Source organism: Rhea americana, unplaced genomic scaffold (assembly GCF_003343005.1).
Source record: "Rhea americana isolate MKP2758 unplaced genomic scaffold, rheAme1 scaffold_30, whole genome shotgun sequence".
Classification (NCBI taxonomy): domain Eukaryota; kingdom Metazoa; phylum Chordata; class Aves; order Rheiformes; family Rheidae; genus Rhea; species Rhea americana.
The window spans coordinates 1,031,419-1,053,947 of NW_028186424.1; the positions used below are offsets into that span (position 1 = coordinate 1,031,419).

General features: G+C 37.0%; 1 protein-coding gene across 3 annotated transcripts; it reads left to right on the forward strand.

Annotated features, from left to right (window-relative positions):
• Positions 1 to 36: 36 nt before the first annotated feature.
• ZBTB49 (zinc finger and BTB domain containing 49) lies at positions 37 to 20,877 on the forward strand. Of its 3 annotated transcripts, none has more exons than XM_085309574.1 (8): positions 37 to 585; positions 1,522 to 1,695; positions 3,938 to 5,043; positions 11,758 to 11,804; positions 15,120 to 15,193; positions 15,989 to 16,071; positions 16,180 to 16,341; positions 19,561 to 20,877. In XM_085309574.1, exons 2-8 carry the CDS (start codon positions 1,544 to 1,546, stop codon positions 20,238 to 20,240), a joined length of 2,304 nt encoding a protein of 767 aa, XP_085165700.1. In that variant the 5' UTR covers positions 37 to 585; positions 1,522 to 1,543; the 3' UTR covers positions 20,241 to 20,877. The 3 variants fall into 3 exon arrangements, with proteins under 3 accessions (XP_085165700.1, XP_085165701.1, XP_085165702.1); XM_085309575.1 differs by having other exon boundaries at positions 88 to 111; XM_085309576.1 differs by lacking the exon at positions 37 to 585 and having other exon boundaries at positions 1,642 to 1,695; positions 3,951 to 5,043; positions 19,561 to 20,875.
• Positions 20,878 to 22,529: the final 1,652 nt, after the last annotated feature.

Consider the following 22,529-nt stretch of genomic DNA (forward strand, 5'->3'; position numbering starts at 1 on the left):
CGGAAGCGGAAGCGGAAGCGGAAGGAAAGGCAGCGGAAGCGGCCGCCCGGGCGGACGGCGGGGCTGGTGCCGGCGCCGGGCGGGGATGGAGCAGGGAGGCGGCCGGAGCCGGTAAGCGCCGGGCCGGCTCCGCTCCGCTCCGCTCCTTCCCCCCGCCGTGGGGGCCGCGCTCGGCCCCCGGCTCCCAGCGCCCTGGCAGCCGCTCGGAGCCCGGTACCGGCTTTGCGCGGTCGCGGCGCCGTCCCGCGGCGCCGGCTGCTCTCGGCGCAGGGCCCTTTCCCCCGCTCACCGCCCGGTGCCCGGGCAGAGCCGTCCTCGGCTCCCCTGCGGGTGCGGCGCGTCTGAGTCCCGGCTCTACCCGGGCAAGAGCGCGGGCAGCTGGAGGTGGCAGTTAAAGCATGACTAGCGGCTCGGCTGGCGTTACCCTTGCCGGGCAGTAGCTCGAGGAGCGTGTGCCTTTCCGTGGGGGAGCAAGGCACCTGCTTGCTGAGAGAAGGAAAGCCTGAAGTCACAGGKTGTTAAAAGTGCTTGTAAGAGCCTTTGTAATGAGACACTTGCACAAATAAAGGCGTTTCCAGCRAACAGGTTTGAGTTACTTATTTTAAATCTGGTGAGGTACAACAGGAAAAAGCACAGTGTAATAGTGTGTCTTACCAGAACTGGAGAAAATGAATTGTGCTTGTGCAGACCAAATTGAAATYGGGAGCTTTTAGTGTTTGACAGAATTGAGAATGGGATAGCCAYTTTCTTCCCATGTTTAGTAGTTTTCTTGCTTCGTTGATTAGCTAAAAATAATGAAATTGCTGATTGTTCAAATAATTGGCGCCTTCCTTTCCTGTTTAGAAGTATGGAGAGGATGAGACTTGTTTTCTACTTTCTTTGAAACATGGAAGCGTAGAATGTGTTTTGTGGGAATAAGATGTTAGTTGTTTCCTTTTTAACCTGTTCAAAAAGTGGCTTTTAAAAGAAATACTATGTCTTATTAAATAAAAAAATACCTTACTAATTTTTCTAATGAATAAGATACATGTGGGAGATGTGCATAGCTACAATAGCAATGAGTTTGATATAAATAATGATACTACTGAGTTTTTCCATTTTTGTTTAGATGAAGAARCTAAAGTTTTTCTCTGCAAATGTTTCTGTACTGTTGATCTTGTAGGTCTGGTATGTTTTTGTCTGAGAACCTAGATCTTGTTACTGTTGTCTAAATTGCTTTTTTGTGGTTACAGATTTCAGCTTATTGGCAGCACCATTTTTTTTTTTTTTGCAGACGCTCACTGTAATACATAGTTTTTAATTAAAAACTATTTCCTATATTGCTATGCTTCCTGCTTTGTTTCTAGTGGTGAGCAGTACTGTGATTCATCTTTAAAACAGACAAATGTCATTACAACTCATATTGCAGCTCTAAACTGAAGTCTGTTTCCTTTGGGAGAAAWTGTAAAAATGTTCTTTATATTCTATATTTATTTTGCAATTCGTATTAGAAATTCATCTGAACATTTTATTTCGTTGTAGGTAATTTACATGATTATCTAGCATGGACACTGTTGCTAGCCATAGTTGTCATCTTCTCCAGCAGCTACATGAACAGCGTATTCAGGGTCTTCTCTGTGACTGCATGTTGGTGGTAAAAGGTGTCTGCTTTAAAGCACACAAAAATGTATTAGCTGCTTTCAGTCAATATTTCAGGTACGTAGTGGAAAAGTTTTCTACTAATGAACTGAATGCTATCAGCTGAGTTTCTCTAAGAAGGTTGYTTTTTCTGCTGTTTACAGACTATGATAACTATTAGAGTTTAAGGGAAAAAATAAATTGCTTGGCCAGAAATAAATCTGTATATTGTATTTTGCCTAATTAAAAACTGAGATCATCCTAGTTTGTTTTCTGGGCATATCTAGTTAACTGCTAAACTGTTAGGCTTTGGACTGTCTCTTTCATTACTCGTTTACTGTGCCTTGTATAATGGATTCTGGCATGGACTTGCAGCCAGTATTTCAGTACAAAAAGATAAAAGTTTATAAGGAGCATACTACAGTGTGAACAGAACTGGATACTGGAGTGTATCCAGTGATTGGATACCATCACATGGTATCCAGTGATATCATGTGGATGTCATTGTATCCACATGAGGGATATAATGGGTGAAACAATTTACATTATCCACTTCTGTTTGATAGTGTCCAAAAGTAAAATTTGAGTATGGATATAAATACTGAATCTCTTATTTAGATTAATTCTCACAGAGATTKTGTTCCTGTTTTAAAGTATGTACAGCTGGCCCATGAAGAAATGTCACTGATTTCTTTCCCTATGCTATAGCCCCACAGTCTACACCCAAATATTTTGGGAAGTTGGGTTACCTAACTTAGTGTTTACTTTACTTARGAGTAAACTGGTAAGTTAAGCTTTTTAAGCTTTTTAGATCTTGCTTCTTGAGCATAAAACTTGACTGCCAATTCTAATGGAAGAAAAAGATTTTTGTGTTACTAACTTGAAAAAAAAACAAGTTGATTTTTTTTTCTCTCTTATAATGTTGTAATCGTGATGATGAAGTGGATTTATGCTTAAAGACTTTGAGCTGAATTTTCAAAATAGTAGAGAATTAGGCACTCAACTAGTATTAAAATTCTGTGGAACATGGGTGACTAAATTCATTTAGACTCCCAACCCAAGTATGCTTGCTAAAGTTCTAGTTTTAATATAGCTAGTGTGGGCTGGATTTGTGGAAGAATTTGAATATGTGCAGTGGCTTCAGGGTGGCATGTAAGGATGAGGGTAGGACAAATTAAGTACAGGAGTACCTCTGAAACCCTTTATTTTTAAAGCTTAAGCCTAGACTCCTATTTGGTTAAGATTCAGAGCTCGTTGAAATTGTGTTCAGTATTAAAGAGAACCTATTTGGGAAATTAGGAAATAATTATAATTAGGAAAATAGCCACATAGGAGTAACCTGACCCATTTATGTGTCCTTTTTGTGGGAGTACCAAGTAGGAGTCTGGGGATTTTGAGGAAAGAGTTTCTGACTGAGGCAGGGTACCAAGCCACTCAGTGYAGGACTGGTTATGAATAAGAAGTACACCTCTGACGCTAGGAATACTTTATGTCAATTGATAAGTTTTCTGAATTCAGATACTATAACAACTCAGTTCTGTGAGGATTGGTTGGACTGCTCTTTTAGGTTTATTTATTTACCTGTATTCTTCAGTATYCTTTTACTGGTTATTATTCAGTACCAGTAGAATAATACTTTTTTGAATATGTCAGAAAAAAGTGAAAAAGAGTATGGAAATATTTTCAGCATTATCACCCTCTTGCCTACTTACAGAGGCAGAGCGAATGGACAGTCTTAAGGTTTATTGATAATGCTTGATGGAAAAGCTCACTTGCCAGAGGAAAACACTTTAATTTTGCTGACTTTGAGGTCTATCTTTCTCCTTTTTACTAGAAAATTTCTTATGTTCTCATTTGTTTGCCATGATGGAGGTGGAAACACCGTTCTGAGTCAATCAACTTTTGCAAATGTTCTGTAAATATATCATTGCATCCAATACCTAAAGAACATCAGATGGGAACCTGCAAGTCTAGGGTATGATTTCACAACAGTAAAAACCAGACAGAGTTTTAGAAAATATTTTTGCTTTGAGCCAGTTTAATAGTATAGGACCTTTAGTGTAAAGCAAGTATTTGAGCAGTTTGGGATTCTGTTGCAACAGCAATTTAGAGAACACCATATAGTATGTTGTAGTTCATACCGGGCAGTCTTATATGGTTTTTTATATATATATATATATATATATATATGTATATATATATATATATGTGTGTGTGTGTGTAAATATATATAAAAATAAAAAAAGTCTATGTGAATTATTATGTGAATTATTAGTGTATGTGCTTGACTATTATAAAGAACTCTGTCTTATTTCATCAGGACCCTTTTTCAGAATTCTTCAGGCCAGAAGAATGATGTCTTTCACTTGGACATTAAAAATGTAGGTGGGATAGGCCAAATCTTGGACTTCATGTATACTTCTCACCTGGATCTTAGCCAGGATAATGTACAAGCTATGCTAGATATTGCGCAGTGTCTCCAAGTGCAAAATGTGCTGAACATTTGCCACACCTTTCTAAAATCTTCTACGGCCGTTGAACAGCCTGCCAGCATGCCTTGTAATAGCGTATTCTCTCTGCAAAGTACTTTGACTACAGATTCCCGCTGTGCCAATGACAGTTATGGAACAAACCTGTTGCATGAATGCTCATCTGACACACAAGCTAATAAAACCTTGATTGACCACCAGTCTCATGGATCACAGTCTGTTAATCTTCATGCACCSTCAGGTGATGCACAGAAACCGCCACATGACTCCTTAGATGGCAGCTGCACAGAGCTTCCTTTTAAACAGCCAAACTACTATTATAAACTACGCAACTTTTATAGTAAACAGTTCTACAAGCAAAATGCTTGCTCTAATCATGAGAGATTAACAGAACAATCCTTTTCTTACAACACATCTACAGAAGTAAATACAACAGAGAATAATTCTTGTACAGTCAATAACTCTGAATGTATTCTGGAAACCTCTGATCATTTACCATCAAACTTTCTGGTTCAGTCCTTGAATGAAGCTAGTCCAGACCAAGGTTCAGAAAGCACGCTTTTACAGCCCACCAAGCAGATGCGGCTGAAAAAAGCAATACACCTCAAAAAGTTAAATTTTCTAAGATCTCAGAAGTCTGCAGAGCAGTCACCTGAGCCTAAAATAGATGACAGTAGAATAACAGGAGTAGTTGAATCTGTAAATGAAAGTACCACGGGGATGACAAATGTCAGAGTTCCTGAAGAAAAAGAAACTGAAGATCTAGGTAATTCTGAGAATTTTGAACAAACTGTTGAAATGGAAAGATCTCAGGGCCCTTTGGAGCAAGAAGGGCAATCACAGACTCTTCAGTCGCAGAGACAATATGCTTGTGAGTTATGTGGGAAGGCTTTCAAACATCCAAGCAACTTGGAGCTCCATAAACGGTCTCATACAGGTACAGTTATTTATCTGCAGACCAAGTATTTGAATTAAAGAGGATATCTTGGGGTGTCTCTTGATTCAGAGCTGCTGATTACACATCAGTTTGCCAGAATGTTTGAAGAATTTCTTTATGAATAACTATATAGGAAAAAAGACTGTAAGATTGAGTTCAGTGTAGCTTACAGCTTTAGTGGTATTGAAGATTTTCCTTTTTTTTCAGGATTATTTTTCAAGGAATGGTGTATAATATTTCAATGAAAATTTAGTATTTTTACCTTGCATTTAGAAGAGGTAGTGCTAGCCAGCTTATCCAGTACTCCAAGACATACAACAATGAAAAAAGTAAATGACCAGAAAAAGACACTACAAATCTTAGAGGTGAATATATCATCAGAGAGGTCTGAGCTCATTGTAGGATAGAATTGGTTAGAGATGGCTCATGGTCTCTTTTTGAACAGTAGAAATTTACTATATAATTAATTTACACTTCTTTTTTCCTACTGCGAACAGCTTGCTTTTATTTTTTTTTTCCTAAAAAGTAGTACTCTTGCAGACAAGTAAGCTGTACAGAGAATGAGAGTTTTGAAATTAGTCTGTTTTAACTTACAGGCAACTGTGTTTTTAAACCTAGCATAAATTTGTTTTTAAAACCAGCAAATATTATTAAATACTTCATATTCTAGTAAAAAAAAAAAGTCTAACTCTGAGTTAACTAATTTGTTCAATCAGTTTAACTAGCATGTTTTATTATAGTTCTACATCTTTAGGCTTTTAGTAAAGACATTTTAAAAGATGTCTTAGCTATTCAAGTGACATAATTTATTCCGAGTCCTTGAGATGGCAAAATTCATGAATAATTGGTTGAATATTTTGCCTTTTTCTTTCCCTTTTTGTGTGAATGTACAAATGCATATCTTTTGATAGTTTTAAACAAACATCACTTTGCATATAAGCATACATGTGTGAATATTTTGAAAGTAAATATGAATCCCTCTTAGCAGACACTAATTTTCTTAATTGATCCTTAGTATTAAGAATTTATTTTTCTATATTACTAGTGGGGAAAAAAATCCTGAAAATACGAACATTTTGCATTGGTTTCCAGAAGTCTTCACTTGGTATTTTTGAGTGCTTCTGTATGTTTGCATTACTAATATATATATATTTTGTTTTCAGTTTGACCTTSTGTGGAAGAGAGGTGTATATGTTTGCATTTTTTGTGTATATATATCTTTCCTCCACCCCTTCCTCCGTGTAGTAYTTTTTTTGTCCGTTATCTGATTTTAACCATCATCAACAGGTGTATTTTAATTTCTTAAAATTTTCAGGAAAATATATGGTCAGATAGAGAGAGCATCTAGAGGAGACCCAACTGAGGAAGAGACTGAAGTCAGTAAAACATGAGTTTGAGCTAGAGAACCTGCRTGAGAGGGGGACCTTATCAGTACCCCAGCTATGAGTAACTCGTTATAATTTGCACTTATTTGGATATGATTATCATTGTAAGGAATCTGTATTTCATGAGTTCTGGTGCACATGAAACTRCTTGCTTTTTTACAGATATGTTGTTTGGGTGATAGACTTAATTATTGCATGTTTCTGAGTCTGATAAACTACTTAAAATAATTGTAGAAGAGGTAAACCAAAATTTGAACCTCATGTAATATATTATAACTTAACAAGATTGAGAGGAGAAGATTGGGTAATAAACATTATAGAGAAAACAGACTATGGCCCCGATGGAAGGGTTTTACAGTTTTTWTTTATTTAGACGCAACATGACCAGCAAACACTTGCGTAGGAAATGGAAAAAGAGGAAAAGGGTTGCAGTAACTTTGCATGGTTATTTAGATTTGTTACGATTCATTTCTCTATTCTTATTTGAGGTGTGTATTTACACATGATGTAAATTCAAGCTCTAGTAGGTATTTTGTGTTCTTCAGCACTGCCTGATATCACAGAATCATAGAATCAGTAAGGTTGGAAGGGACCTCTGGAGATCATCTAGTCCAACCTCCACCTGATTAAGCAGGGTCACCTAGAGCATGTTAGACAGGTTACGCCCAGGCAGGCCTTGAAGATCTCCAGAGAAGGAGACTYCACAACCTCTCTGGGCAACCTGGTCCAGTGCTCCGTCACTCTCACRGGGAAGAAATTCCCCCTCACGGTCAGGCGGAACTTCCTGCGGTTCAACTTCTGCCCTTTGCCTCTTGTCCTGGCACACGGGGCAACTGAAAAGAATTTGTCCCTGTCCCCCTGACATCCTCCCTTCAGATGCTTGTACACCTTGATAAGATCCTCCCTCGTTCTTCTCTTCTCCAGAAGAGAAGATATGAACACATAGTTAGCTTATTTATATATAGTGTAACAAAACTGATCCTAGAGCTGATTTTTTTTTTTTTTTTTTTTTTTTTTTTTTTTTTTTTTTTTTTTTTTTTTTTTTTTTTTTTTTTTTGTTATTATTATCCTTCTCCCTATTCATTTGAGTTTAGATTAGATCCAGGAATTCCATGCCTGTTTTGAAAAGTTATGTTCTTCCAGCAGTTTTTAAAACATTCCAGTCTTGAATGCCACATGTGCTAAACTGACAAAGTTTAAGAACATGGGTTTAACAAATCAGGAGCACATCAAAGAAAGATGGGAGAACTGAGGTGAGAATATGATTGGACATACTTGTTTGCTTGCCTGTTATTTTTTGATCTTGTTTGTTTTTAAGTATCTAACTGTTGCAAAAAAGACTTGAAAAATGGAAGTGAACTGGATAGTGAGTAGGATGTTAATGAAAGAAGGATCTATAGCTGAAGGTATAGCACGCATCTGTATCATTAATATTAGGTATACTGCCATTTAAGTAATTATTTAGTGTATCATCAGAGCCATTTCCGTCTTTCCAACCATCACTTCAGAAAGCATTATTAAACATCACAAACTACTATCTATAATCAATTTCTTTAAAAACATCCATTTTCTACAACTGAATACAAGCGTAAGCAAGCATATATGTATTACAGTAAATATGGAAAGTCTACCAAACCTGAGTTTGGTGAGCAGATGAAGGAAATCAGATATTCAAAAGGACTTTTCACATCGGGAAGTCATTTTTAGCCCATAAATGACAGCCCTTTGAAAATAAGTGCTTAGGTTGCCTAGTTGTAAGGAAAATACATATGAAGTTTTCTGTCCCTGAACACTAGGATTACTAAATAATTTACAAGTTARCATAGATTGATTAAGTTGCCTGTGTGAAGCACAAATGTTCAGAATGGGTTAGCTGGTTTAATTAAGTTTCTAGTGAGTATTTAAAAGAATCTCTGAATAGAAGTTATTTGTTGGATTGTAAGATTGATTTCAGGCTTGACTGAAGGTTAGAATTTGCTTTCATTAGCTCAAGTACCATGGCAGAATCTGTATGAAAAAAGGGAAGCAAAAATGTTGCTCTTCCCCAGTAAAATCTAGTTAGTGTGCTCCACAATAATATATAGTTATTCTTAAAAATATATATATTTTTTCAGTGAACATTTAGTAAATAAGTGGAAAGAACACTGYTGATAGGATGGAAAAAGCCAGGAATTAAGGTACACTGTGATGTAATATACCAGAGGTCCTCAAGCTTTTCATTGTGAGCTTTGCTTGAGCAAGTTTTAAGTATTCCATGCTTCACTGGGTCCTTCTCCTAATCTCCCCAGGAACACCAGTAGTACCTTCARGCCTTTCTCTACTGAAACTAGAGCACCCCAGATTAAATACATTAGCTTTGACCCCATTACTGTGCACCTTAATCTTCTCTCTCCATCTCTTTTTGCAGACTGTGTTGAACAAGAGGGGTGCAGCAGAAGTTAGAAGACATAAGGCAGAGCAGGGGTTCAGAAGTAAAGTTCACTGGATGTTTGTTTAAGCATGCTTTTCAATGGAAATCAGTTACTTTTTTTTCCCMAAAAAAATTCTCAATTGCCATTGATTTACCAGTAATGTTTGAGAAGTTTTGTGAGACTGTTGGTCTTAGACAGGGTTTTGTTTAGGAGTTTAACATCAGTGTTAGAGTCATAGAATAATCTAAGTTGGAAGCGATTTCTGGAGGTTAGCTTGTGCAATCCTCTGCTCAAAGCAGGTCCAGTTAGATCATGTCACATATCACCTTGTCCAGACAAGTTCTGAATATCTCCAGTGACAGTGTCCACAACCTCTCCAGGCAACCTGTTCATGTGTTTGAACATACTCATGATAAAATTTTTTTCCCTGTATCTACTCAAAATTTTCAGTGTTCCAATTTGTCTGTTGCCTCTTGTCCTATCACTGTGCATCTTCAAGAAGAATCTGGTTTCATCAGTTTTCTCGTTAGACAGTTTTAGACAGCCATAAGATTTCCAGTAAGCCTTCTCATGGGTCAAAAACCCCAAGTTTTCTCAGCCTCTCTTCATGTGTGTTCTGGACCACAAACCATTCTGGTGGTCCTCCACTGGTCTCACTCTAGTATGTCAGTCTCTGTCCTGTGCTGAGGAGGCCAGAGAAGAGTACTTCAGATGTCCTCTCACTAGTGATGAACAGAGGAGAAGAATCATCTCTTTGGCCTACTGGCTGCGCTCTTACTAATACGGCTCAGGAAGCAGTTAGCCTCACTGTACTTGAGGGAAACTAGAACACTTGAGTAATTGGATATTTCTGCCAGAAATCATTCCTGGAACAGGATACTTGGTGTGCCAGGTGGTTTGGAATTTTATGTAGATGCAGAATTGTTGTAATTTGATGTTTCTTTTACAAACAAAACTTAATTTTATCTTTTATCAAGGGAAAAGCAATCCAAATGTCTGAAATAAAGACAATGTACGTCAGTGCTGTTATAATGAGACTGCATGTAGCCTGTGATAATAGTTTCAAGAAATTAGAGCATCCAGTTCCCTCCCTCTCTTCCCCTCCAGTTATGTCAGGGTGGATTTTGTTCAAATGATAGTCTTTGTCAGCAGTAACATTTTGGTGGAGATCATTTTTGCAGAAATTGCCAATAATGATTTTCATCTTCCATTCCAAATTACCCCAACACTTCTRTGGTTGTCAAAAGCCTTCCCAGTTGCCAAAAGACTTAGTTCCCTGTTTGTTCCATTTATGGTTGTGCTGTCAGTGCCAGAATTTAGTGTTTTGTGCCTTCAAAGCCATAATGAAGTCAAGCCTGTGTATTCCTTACAGTTGAGTTATTGTTTTCTTAATTTTTATTTTTAATCAAATAAAAGCTTTCTTGAAACTACTGTAGGATTTCYATTCTTTAATGAGTTGAAAAAGCAGATTTAGGCTCAAGCTGCTAGAATAGCTGAGGGATTGCTATCGGTCTGTGAAGCCGAATAACTGCCAATGTTTACTCTGAGATTCAAAATCTAAAAGAATTGGTCCAAGAAATTAGAAAGAGATTAGAAATTACAGAAAAATCTAAGAATCCTTGATCCTGAAATGTGTTTAAACAACATTGTCTGTATTTGGCAGTAGGAATGGAAAATGGAACTTAAACACTTGGATATTGTAAATGGTGCTCTTAACACTTAAAAGAATGGAGAAGGAGTACTGATTTAGGGATAATACTTGCTGGAAAATAAAGGTAGAAGTGGTCAAGAGAGATTCTATAAGATCAGRAAAATGCTTTTAAAAAAGGGGTAAATAAAACTCTTTAGACAGGTTTTAAATGATCACCAACCTAAAACACAGTCTAAGATTTCTTTTCCTCCTGGAAATAACTGCATTTAAATCACAGTGCCTTACACTAGTTCTTTAGCTTCTCTGTGCCTTTGGGCCAGATTAAGTTTTTGTGTGCYTTTAAAGTATAGACAGACTCATGACAATATCTGTAGAAATCTGATTGTCAATGAATTCAGTAGTAATTGGGCATTTTTGGAATATTCTAGCAGGTGCATGGAGATTATATCAACAGTGTAAAAATCAGGAAATGAAGAACAATATACTGAAGAAATGATCTTTATGAAATACTCTGGAGGGAAACTGGCAGAGAATTGAAATACTGTGCAGCCAAATTCTAGACTGAGAGTAAAGTAATTTTCAAAAACTAAAGTCTGTTGCCACTAGCTGTTTTGTAAAGCTTTTTAAAGAAGCAAATGTATTTGGAGATTCAAGAATAGTAGCTTTATATAAATTCAGAGTTCTTGGAGGAAAATACTTGGGTTAATTGTCAAGTACTGTTTTATAGGATAACGGAGAATTTTAAAGCAAACTTGTATTTGCTGGAAGTGAATAGTTACATGCTAATCAGAGATGTATGGTACATGATGAGCAGAGAAACAGAATCCTTTCAAATTAGCTTGACTGCATTCCAGATTGCTTTTAAGAGAGGGCCTTTGTGTATACAAGTGGGAAAACTGATGCATTTTCCATAGTTTTTGTTGTTACTGCAGTATAGCCCTGTCATCTACTCTATTCTTCCTGGAGATACGCTTCTTGCTTTTGGAAAAAAATATTTTGAAAATTACGGCGCACTCCTATTCATATTGGAACTTTTCTACTGACTTTTTTGAAACATAAGTTCTGTTTCTAAGCAACTGTGCCCTAAAAGTTTAAAGCTAAATGCAGAACTTCCCTCTTAAATTTTCCCTTAAATACATGGTAAGTGTCATTTTGAGGCTATCTTTACTTTTACATTGTATGTTTTAAAAGGAAGCATACCAAAYTGAAACATTTGTATTCTATTGCAGCTATTAGAAGTTCTATGTTCTGTTTCTTCTCCTTTTAGGTGAGAAACCTTTTGAATGTAACATTTGTGGGAAACACTTCTCACAGGTGGGAATATTTTATTTTATGGTACTTACAGTTGAAAATGAAATGCATCTATATATTGATTCTAAAAATAAACTTAGATTGTTTCAGGTCTGTAGGTTAGATGATTTTGCTCAGAGAGACCTGGGTTTACAGAAAAAATATTTAAATGTATCACTTGAAAATATCAAATTTAATGTTTTAGATTTCTTTGACATGTTTTGTACCTTTGATTCTGTCCACCATCAGATGTCTGTTATATATTTTTATATTCCAGTGAATSTTTAACTATATAGAGCCACAACTGTATTTGAAATATAGAGAGCATGCCTTCTCAGACTGCTTTTGCCGTATGCATAGGGATATGTTGTGAATAAATGTCTGAAACAAGTACAGGTTAGAATTTTATATAATTTGGTGCATTCATAGTACAGTTTATCTTCCTAAATGGCAAAAATGAAGTGTATTTTTTGAAAGTCAGCTAAAAATATTGCATCTATATAATTGGGCTCCATTTCCATCTGTAGAAGAAATCTTCAGCGGAGTCTATTGTAAGCTGTATTTCAAAAAAAAAAAAAAAAAGAAAACCAGCCACCTCTTGAAATTCCCTTTTCATATGCAGGCCTTAACTAAGCCTTAGCTGTCTTAATTTATCTTTCAATGCTTACTTAGTGTGCAAGGCTCAACAGCTCATTTATGTTTCTACAGATTTGGTGCCTAATTATCTCACTTATGTTTCCAAAAATTTCTACTTCTGTTTCAGTTTTCTTGGTTGGAGTATTTGCGCCTAAGTATGGCAAGACAGCAGGCAGGTGCATATCTTAATACAAAGTTTTTTTAAATAATTATAGCTGAATAACTTTGGTCTTTTTTTTATTGGCCTTGGCTTACGGAATAGGTTCATGGGGTCTTTATCCAAACACACATAAGCTTGTGCTTGCCTTTTCCCCAGTTTTACAGTCCACCAGTGGGACTTCTTTGACCCATGGATCTGCTCCACTCTGTCACTGTGTCTGACTATATCACTACATGCAGTGAGCAATACTGTTGCATCGTGCTTTTGAAGCTGTTTTGAACAAAGCTGGGTCTGCTTCTTAGCCATTTCATATAGCACTTTCATTCATTTTGATGACTGAATTTCTAGCTATTAAAAGGAGAGAAGTGGATATTTTACATGACTGAATTGTATTAAAAGTACTTTTGACAATTGGAATGGTATGTTGAAGACTTGATTATTCCTGTGAGGGAGAATGAATAAAAAAGCTTCATGTAGAGCATGATAGATTCCTAATAAAACATGCATTGCCTCTGTTCAGGAAAGAAAGATAGAAAGAAGAAAAGAAATTCATGCCTTTCAAACATCCTTAAACAGCTTCCCTACCCTCAGTTGTCTAAAGGTATAGGTAGATAAATAGTAATGGAGGATACGAACACTTCCAAAATATGAGCCATAATGTTCAGCTTGCATATTACAATTTTACTCTGATCATAAAAGGGAACTTGCATACATCTGAGATGCTTTCTTTTTTTGCTAGGCAGATAAAATAGGGCAGCACTACTAGAAAGTACTTGCTACTTAAAAGATCATTTCTGATCATGTTCCATGTTTATCTTCTCAGCCTACAAACACAGAAATAATAACACTTGTCTTAAGCTTTTGTGTCCTGTGTTTTTGAGACAAGTAAGAGTACAAGTTGCTGATATATGTACACACACACACACACACACACACACACACAAACACATATATATTTTGTCTCTGAACAGTTAATAACAAGCTTGTGCCCTCATGAGGGGAAGTTGTGTATATTTACAGTAAGGAAGTGGATCTGCTTTCTACTCTGTGTAAAATGCTTTTATTCTAGACTCAAAATGCCTGGGTAGGAGCTACTTCAGAACAACTGTTGCACTTCAGATTTACACCCTGTCTTAATCCAAAATAACTTTCAAATGCAGATGATATGGTTTGTTTTCTGGCATGAGTGGAGGTAAAGGTTTTGGTTTGTGCATATCTCTCTCAGATGGATCTCTGCCTAAAAATCCTCTGTCTTTGCAAAGTGAAAATTACTCCATGGAGAAGTTAGTTTAGTCCATCTCCTCCTCAAAAATAGGACAGTAGGTTCTATGAATTGCTTTGAGCCCTACCTATCCTGATGCCCCTTGCTGAGCAGATTTCAGCATTACAAAGTCTGGCCTGAGAAAGCAATGATTCAGGCTTATTTCTGCCTGAAAAAGTTCTCTGGATTGGTTACAGAAAGCCCTTCCAGGGTGCAAATGGTGATTTGTTTAATATTGTCCTCTGTGTGCATGTGTCTGCAACGCTTTAGTTTTGGTATCTCATAAGCTGTGATTACAATGAGTGATCATGAAATGTAATTTGTATGTAAGGGAGTCAGAAGAAGTGACTGACAGCTGACACTTTTATTACCTTACTGTGATTAGAAAGGTCAATCATATCTGCATCCCCAGTTTTCTTTCCTCATAGAAAGGATTTAACATTGTTTGAGCTGTACTTAGACTAGGCAGCTACCCAAAAAAGAGCACCAAAAAGTTCAAAATGTTCATTTTCCGGAAACATTTGAAGCTCTTCAGTCCAGATTAACTATATATTGTGCTTTGAGAACTGGAGTCTAACTGGATTAGTTACTCAGAAGACCTACCGGCTTAAAGAAAATGATGGCATTAGCAAGATGTATTCGTATAATTGTCATTACCTGCTTCCCTGCTAGACTAGCATGATCTTTACCTGACTGGGAGAGGAGATGCGTAAGGAAAAGTAGCTGCCAGTAATTTCATTTGTTTGCTTCTGTACTTCCTGTGCCACTTTCTTTGGATGTGAGTGAATAGTCATGGCTTTGAAACATTTAGTTTTGAGTTTCACGTGGATGGAAAAAATGTTTATTTTTTATTTTTTGTTTTTAACCCCTGATAGGTGAATTCAGACATCCTGATATAACATTTTTATTTGTAGGACAGGGAAAAGGAGACTAAGATGAATGAAATTACTAGTAAGCTTTCTTTTTGAATGCAATCTAGATAGCGTCCATTTTTTTCAGTTTTAATTGCATCTATTTTCAAATGTAGGTCTGTCTTTTTCCTCATTGTGTGTCTGTCTWAGTCTTTTTTCTGTTTTTATTGTCAATGTATAATTGCATAATTGTGAATCTACATAGTACTCTTTCTTACTAGTTATAAATGCTTCAGTATCTGTATGCTTTGTAGTCTTCACTGCTTTAAAACTAGGAATAAAAAGCCAGTCATGTAGCTCCCATTGTTCTTTTTTTCTGTATACCGCAACAGGCTAGTTGTATTTAAATGTTTAAATTATTGTTCCCTCAGGCAGGTAATCTCCAGACACACTTACGTCGACATTCTGGTGAAAAGCCATACATTTGTGAAATCTGTGGGAAAAGGTAAGTATAACCATTGATCGTGGTAAAATTAACCTAATAAAATCTAAACGTGATGTTCATATTTTCTTTCGTCTTTATAATAAACTAAAGGCTCGGAGTTAAAGCTGCTGATGTTTTTTTTGGTTAAAAGTTGATAGTGTTACATGTGTAATGATGAATTTGAAATACATAAAACTGTGCAAGAGTATTGTTGCAAGTCTCAATAAGAGAAACGTCAGCATATTCATATAGTCTGTGGTCTTACTTAATTTTTTGTATATTGATATCTATAGTTAAAGACATACTATTGTGTATATGTGGGCATACACACACAACAAATCACAATGAATTATGCATTTCTATGCCTTTTCTTAATGGCTTTTTTTCCATTATTTGTCATGTAATTTAATTTTTTGTTAAATTTAATGAAAATTGTGTAGTAGGGAAAACTTGACAGGTTTAAGCAAAATGTTAAATATTGGTGCCTTCTGCTAACAAATGACAAAATAATTAATTTTGGAGTGGCATTAATATTTAAACTGAGTGAAACGCAATATAGTAGTAACATTAATGGTGAACAATTTAATCGATTTAAATGGACATTGACAGCTTCAGAATATATTTCTTAAATGTATCCATTTGGGTATCTCTATTTGAGATTTAAATCTTTGCTGAGATCATCAGGTGTTTGACGTAGTCGATATATCTATGTAGTTATAGTTCATATATCCATATAGTATATATCCATGTGATATTCAGTTTAGGAAAATAAAGGGCCTATAAAGACAGTAATTTGGTTCCCATATTCTATTACAGATTTGCTGCTTCTGGTGATGTTCAGCGTCATATTATTATTCATTCTGGAGAAAAACCTCATCTGTGTGATATCTGTGGCAGAGGTATGTAAAAGCCAAAGTTTCGGCCTCAAAGTTTTTGTTTTTGTTTTTGTTTTCTTTCCTTTGGTGTAAGGAGTCATATTAATCTCAATGTTTGACATATTTTTCTAGGATTTAGTAACTTCAGTAATTTAAAGGAGCACAAAAAGACCCATACAGCAGATAAAGTATTCACCTGTGATGAGTGCGGAAAGTCATTTAACATGCAACGAAAATTAGTGAAGCACAGAATTAGACATACAGGAGAGAGACCATACAGCTGTTCAGCATGTGGTAAGATTTGCTTTGCATATTTTTGATGTTTATGTTTGGTTTTTAAATGCTATATAAGCTATACTATACCAGCAAATAACAAATAATCACAATGATTTTAAATTGGAATACCTTGTTGTCTTCTGTCTTGCATGCCTCACAGTTTATCGTTTGGTTTACTGAACTGTTTTAACTACTGCAAGTAAATCAAAAATACACAAAAGAAATCGGAGGAGTCAACACTGCAGATATAAGTGTATACATGCAATCTTGATGCATGCAGTTTTGCTGTGGAAATACTGATTTATATTGCTGCTTCAAAATATCATTTATTTTCAATATTGCCATTTCTGGTGGAAAATTAAATTTAGAATCATAGAATCAGTAAGGTTGGAAGGGACCTCTGGAGATCATCTAGTCCAACCCCCCTGCTCAGCAGGGTCACCTAGAGCATATTAGACAGCGTGCATCCAGGCAGGCCTTGAAGATCTCCAGAGAAGGAGACTCCACAGCCTCTCTGGGCAACCTGGTCCAGTGCTCCGTCACTCTCRCAGGGAAGAAATTCCCCCTCACGCTCAGGCGGAGCTTCCTGTGCTTCAATTTCTGCCCTTTGCCTCTTGTCCTGTCACATGGGGCAACTGAAAACAGTTTGTCCCCATCCCCTTGACACCCTGCCTTTAAGTACTTATACACATTGATCAGATCCCCCCCTCAGTCTTCTCTTCCCCAGGCTGAAGAGGCCCAGCTCTCGCAGCCGTTCCTCATGGGACAGATGCTCCAGCCCTCGGATCGTCTTCGTAGCCCTACACTGGGCTCTCTCCAGCAGCTGTACGTCTCTCTTGGACTGGGGGGCCCAGAACTGGACACAGTACTTGAGGCCTCACCAGGGCTGAGTAGAGGGGCAGGAACCCCTCCCTCGACCTGCTGGCAACACTCTTCCTAATGCACCCCAGGATACCATTGACCTTCTTTGCCACAAGGGCACATTGCTGGCTCATGGTCAACTTGTCATCCACCAGCACTCCCAGGTCCTTCTCTGCAGAGCTGCTCTCCAGAAGGTCAGCCCCCAGCTTGTACTGGCGCCTAGGGTTATTTTTCCCTAGGTGCAGGACCCTGCACTTGCCCTTGTTGAACCTCAGGAGGTTCCTCTCTGCCCAACTCTCCAGCCTGTCCAGGTCTCTCTGAATGGCAGCACAGCCCTCGGGTGTGTCAGCCACTCCTCCCAGTTTGGTATCATCCACAAACTTCCTGAGGATGCACTCCATCCCCTCRTCCAGGTTGTTGATGAAGAAGTTGAACAGGATGGGACCCAGTGCTGAGCCCTGGGGGACGCCACTAGCCACAGGCCTCCAACTAGACTCCACGCCAATGATGACGACCCTCTGAGCTCTGCCTTTCAGCCAGTTCTTAACCCACCTCACTGTCCACTTGTCTAACCCACACTTCCTGAGCTTTTCTAGGAGGATGTTCTGGGAGGCAATGTCAAAAGCCTTGAAGTCAAGGTATACAACATTCGCTGCTCTCCCCTCATCTACCCAGCCTTCTAGGATGGAATGACTGGCTATCAGACTGGTTAAGCAGAATTTCCCCTTGGTGAATCCATGCTGGCTACTCCTTATCACCTTTTTATCTTCTGTATGTCTGGAGATGACATCCAGAATTTTAGTATATTTAGTGTATATTTAGTATATATTATTATATTTAAATTTAGTATATCTTTGCTATCAACAGAAAACATCTTTTATTTTCGTCCTTTCTTACTTCCTTGTTCTTTTTTTTTTGAATTAAATATTGTTTGACTCTAACTGCATTCAACAAAACAGCTGATAGTAACCTTTTGTTCCTTTGCTTCAAGTTCTGGAATAAAATCAAAACTTCATTCCAAAGAATACTGGTTTTCAAAATCTGCTGGACAGATCATACTTAGTTTGTCTCAAAATTGCTCTTTGATCAATGATTCATCCTTACAGAACATAGACCATAGTTGCCAGAAATTGCATTGTCTGTCTTTATCTCTGATGTTACTTAGCATCCTGCATAGTACTTACTTTTCTATTCTTAAGTGCTATTTCAGTATAAGTTCATTCACATTCTGAAAAATCAGCTTTGGAAGAAGATAATTATTGTGTGACAATGTCAAATTGCAGTATGTCTTTTTTTAAAATGTCTTGAAACAAAACAAAAAAAATGCTTTTGTGAAACAAAAACTTTAATTATCAAGAGATCTTACTTTGGAGAGAGGAAATACAGACGCACAGGCTATAAAAGAATAAACACAAAGTTGCTTTGCAGCCATTAAAATAGGCTTATTTTCTTCTTGTCTTATAATGGTCTTTTGATTACTTTTCCAATTAGCCAGGTCATCTTGTATTGAAAGACCAAAAATCTTGTAAGGAGAGACCAAAAGAACTAGTTCACATTGTGCAAAAACTCCCCATGTATTGTTTTGGAAATTTGTAATTTTTCTTTTCCTGTTAAATGGCTTTTCCTAAGAAAAGGCATTCCTTGGTGATAGCATGAACAGAATAATGCCAATAATTAATCTGCCCAGTAACTGGTAGATCAAAATAAAATAGACTTTGGACTTGGTCCAGAGTTCTGCTGCACTCCTATACTTTGTCTTGGTTCAACTTCAGTCACTTTTTTCATTGCAATGTGGTATTAAATTGAGATTATTTGAGCACATGACTCTGAGAATAGACAAATAGTTTAATATTTTATTATATTTTAATATTTACAGCAATGACAAATTACAATGTTAACACTAGTTGTCTGGCTAGAATCTGTCAGAGTAGATTGCTGCATTATGTTAGCTCACAGTTAACCAGGAAGCTATCTCTGTCCATCAGCTGTTTGAGAACAGTTCTTCGGTAATGAACAAATCATTGGTTTTGATGATGCAGTTCTCATTGGAAGAATCTATTTGGAAACTTAACACAAGACTGACAAAAGACTGACACAAACTGAAAGCAGTCACAATTTTCAAATACTAATGGATATTCCTGTCTCTGGAGACAAAAACGGAAGTGTTGAGAAACACAAGACATCAAATCAGGACAAGAATAAGAAACAATAATTGAATTGTAAAAATAGAACGAACTTGCCTGAACCTGTTTTAGATAAATGAAATACCACAATTAGAACAAACTATTGCTTATCACTTGATATGTTCTCAAATTAAAACCTACTTGTGCACTTGTAATAAGAACAAAATCTAAATATATCATTTCTATCTTGTAGGGAAATGTTTTGCAGGCTCTGGGGACCTGCGTAGACATGTGAGGACTCATACAGGAGAAAAGCCCTATACTTGTGAAACTTGTAACAAATGCTTCACTCGTTCTGCTGTTCTACGGCGGCACAAGAAAATGCATTGCAAAGCCACTGATGAAGGTCCAAACACACTAGATGAATTTACTCAAGGGATTGAAACTTCTGATCTTGACAAATCTCAGAGTTCTGACTCGTTTGCTCAAGAAATGTCTGTTGCTTTGTTACCAGTGTCAGTTAAATTTCCCGTTCGTTCAAGTGGAAATTCAACTGAATTTGATAATTCTGCAGATTCTTACTGTAAGTTACGATCARTGATGCAACACCATGACTCAGCAAACCAACAGAAACTGAATATGGATTCTGCAAAACTCCCAAAAGCTCGTCTGAGTGAGACACAGCACACTCCTCCACCGTCTTACACTTACACAGATGTAGATGTGTCTTCAGCAGAAGAACCTCTACAATCTGATAGTATTTCCATGATTCGTTCCTCTATGGTTAGCTTGGACAGTCATTGTAATGATCCACTAGGCAGTCGGACATCATCTGCTGCATACAAGAGTAATGAAGGACCATTCTTCTCCAGCATGACCCTCTGGGGCTTAGCTATGAAGACTTTGCAGAATGAAAGTGAATTGGAACAGTGAGGACCTAAGTTACTAAATGAAAACTTCTTTGAGGCATTTCATGTGAAAGAGAAGATTGCGCTATAATCATCTACATTAGTTTTTAAGCAAGCTTGTTTGCATACTGGTAGAAATCAAGATACATATGTCAAGAACCACCAGGAAAGGCTACCTTTTACACTGCTTCTTAGCAAGGTTCAAATCCAGTTTGGGGGACCTTTGTTCTTCTGTGACTGCACTGTGTAGCTGGTGTGTTGCCAGGATTTGTTATCTTCCATTCAACTATGTATTTTTGATCTGCTAATTGAAGAAAGAATGGCACAATGTCTAATTTCATGGTATGGATGGAATTCAAGTATGGGTCATCAGAGTTGTGTGAGGATGTAGATATTAAAAGAGGAAARTAATGAACAAATCACTAGTGAAGCTGAATTTGAATAGTGGCTTTCTTACCTATACGACCATTGGTTTACATGACTTGAGTATTGTGATATTAAATGTTAAATACTGGACAATATTTGTTATAGTGCAAAGTTACTGTATATCTAGAAACTTTATTTTTTTTACAATAAAAGCCCCTTTTTAGTATTTTGTAAACTRTTTTGCACAGAAGGTTATTTGTACAATGAAGATCAAAATCAAGAAATGCTAACTTAATTTGAATAAAGGGAAGTTGTTTTACATTGTCTTCATGGCTTCGTGTGTTTCATCTTTTTATGAAAGCTTTTCAGTAACATAATTCCATCTGTTTCAGATATTTCTGTACTGCTAAAGGCTATATCATCACAAGAAGAGATACATTATAAAATAAATGCTATCAATACACCAGTAGATGGTCTTGCATATCAGAGTATTAGTATAAAGCAATGGCTAAYTAATGATATGAGTAGACTGTTTCTGGAAAGACACTTTGCTACAGGCCTTTTTCTGCTTTGGTTCTTGGARTGGTAGTATTCATTTCAATATGTATTTGTTTCTGCCTTTCAGGCCGGTTACTACACCGGCCTAACTTTTTAACAAACAATCAAAAAGTTTTAGCAATGTATTCCCAAGCTTTATGCTAAAAYATTCTGTAAACACTGTAGTTCCTGAAATGAAAATTTCCCTGTACTAACCATCTTTTCTCTGAAGTTCATCCCTAGGCTGCAAAGTCTGAGTTTGAAGTACATACTTCACATTTGCTATAAGGAGTCCTTGTTCACCACTAGGAAGACAGCTGTGAGTACTGATATCTGTAGTAGTATCTGATAATACTGCAAGACTGGAATTGAACTTGCATGGAAAATAGTCCAATATTTATTTCTGTCTACAAAATCAAATAACCCCCAYCCAAACAGCTGATTGTATGAAAACGTTGATTGCAAAAAGCAGAAGTTTGTAGGCTAAGTAGATTTCAGTGCTTTGTAACAGCAAACAAGATCTAGTGTCATTGAAATGATAGGACTGTGATTCCTGTGCTTAAAAAATGGGGATGTGTGTACAACTAATAGCTAATACTTTCTAGTAATTAGTACATAATGTCACATTTTCCTGGTATTAGAAGAAACAGTTGTCTCCTAGTAAAGCACAAAGCTTCAAAGCTATTAGAAATGGCTAATTCATGGTAGAAAAATAATTAGTTTTGCTAGCACAGGAGCTAGCAACCATGCTTTCAAACTGTAATGAATAGGATAATATCGCTGGCCAGAGTTTGCACTGCTTAGAACAATCTTCATTTTGGGTTACGAAAGGCTTTTTTCACTACCTTAACAGATCATTAACAAACTGTTATTAAAAAACACTCAGAAGCATTGGAGAGAAAATAAGGAATTTTGCTCACCTTTCTCTTCTGGGTGTGCATACAGACTAAGATACTCTAAAATACATACTTTTTTCCAGATAGTGCAGCTGAAACAAAAAAACTTTTGTGATACGTGATTTTAAAAATGGCAGCTTGGTTAGATCACAGTCCCACTTAGGATTAAGCAGTGGTCTATTTTGAATATTTTGAACATTTAACACTCCTCATTCATTTTCTTTTACATTATTTGCTAGTCAACACTCCAGGTCTTCTCTGGAAATACGTAGTTCAACAGTCCTTGTATTACGAATCTGTCTCAGACCATGTGCGTGCTTGCTCTCGCTTGCTCTCTCTCACACAGGATTCCCTTACTGCATGGATTTTATTGCTTGAAAAGGACAAATCTGGAATCCCTTCAACCTTTTAGTTGGCTCTTGTTCTGCAGTGATTTTGCTTTCTCTGTTGTATTTTAGTGAGGACAATGCAGAATGATAGATTGTTGAAACCTCTGTGCTCTTTCAATGTGCAAT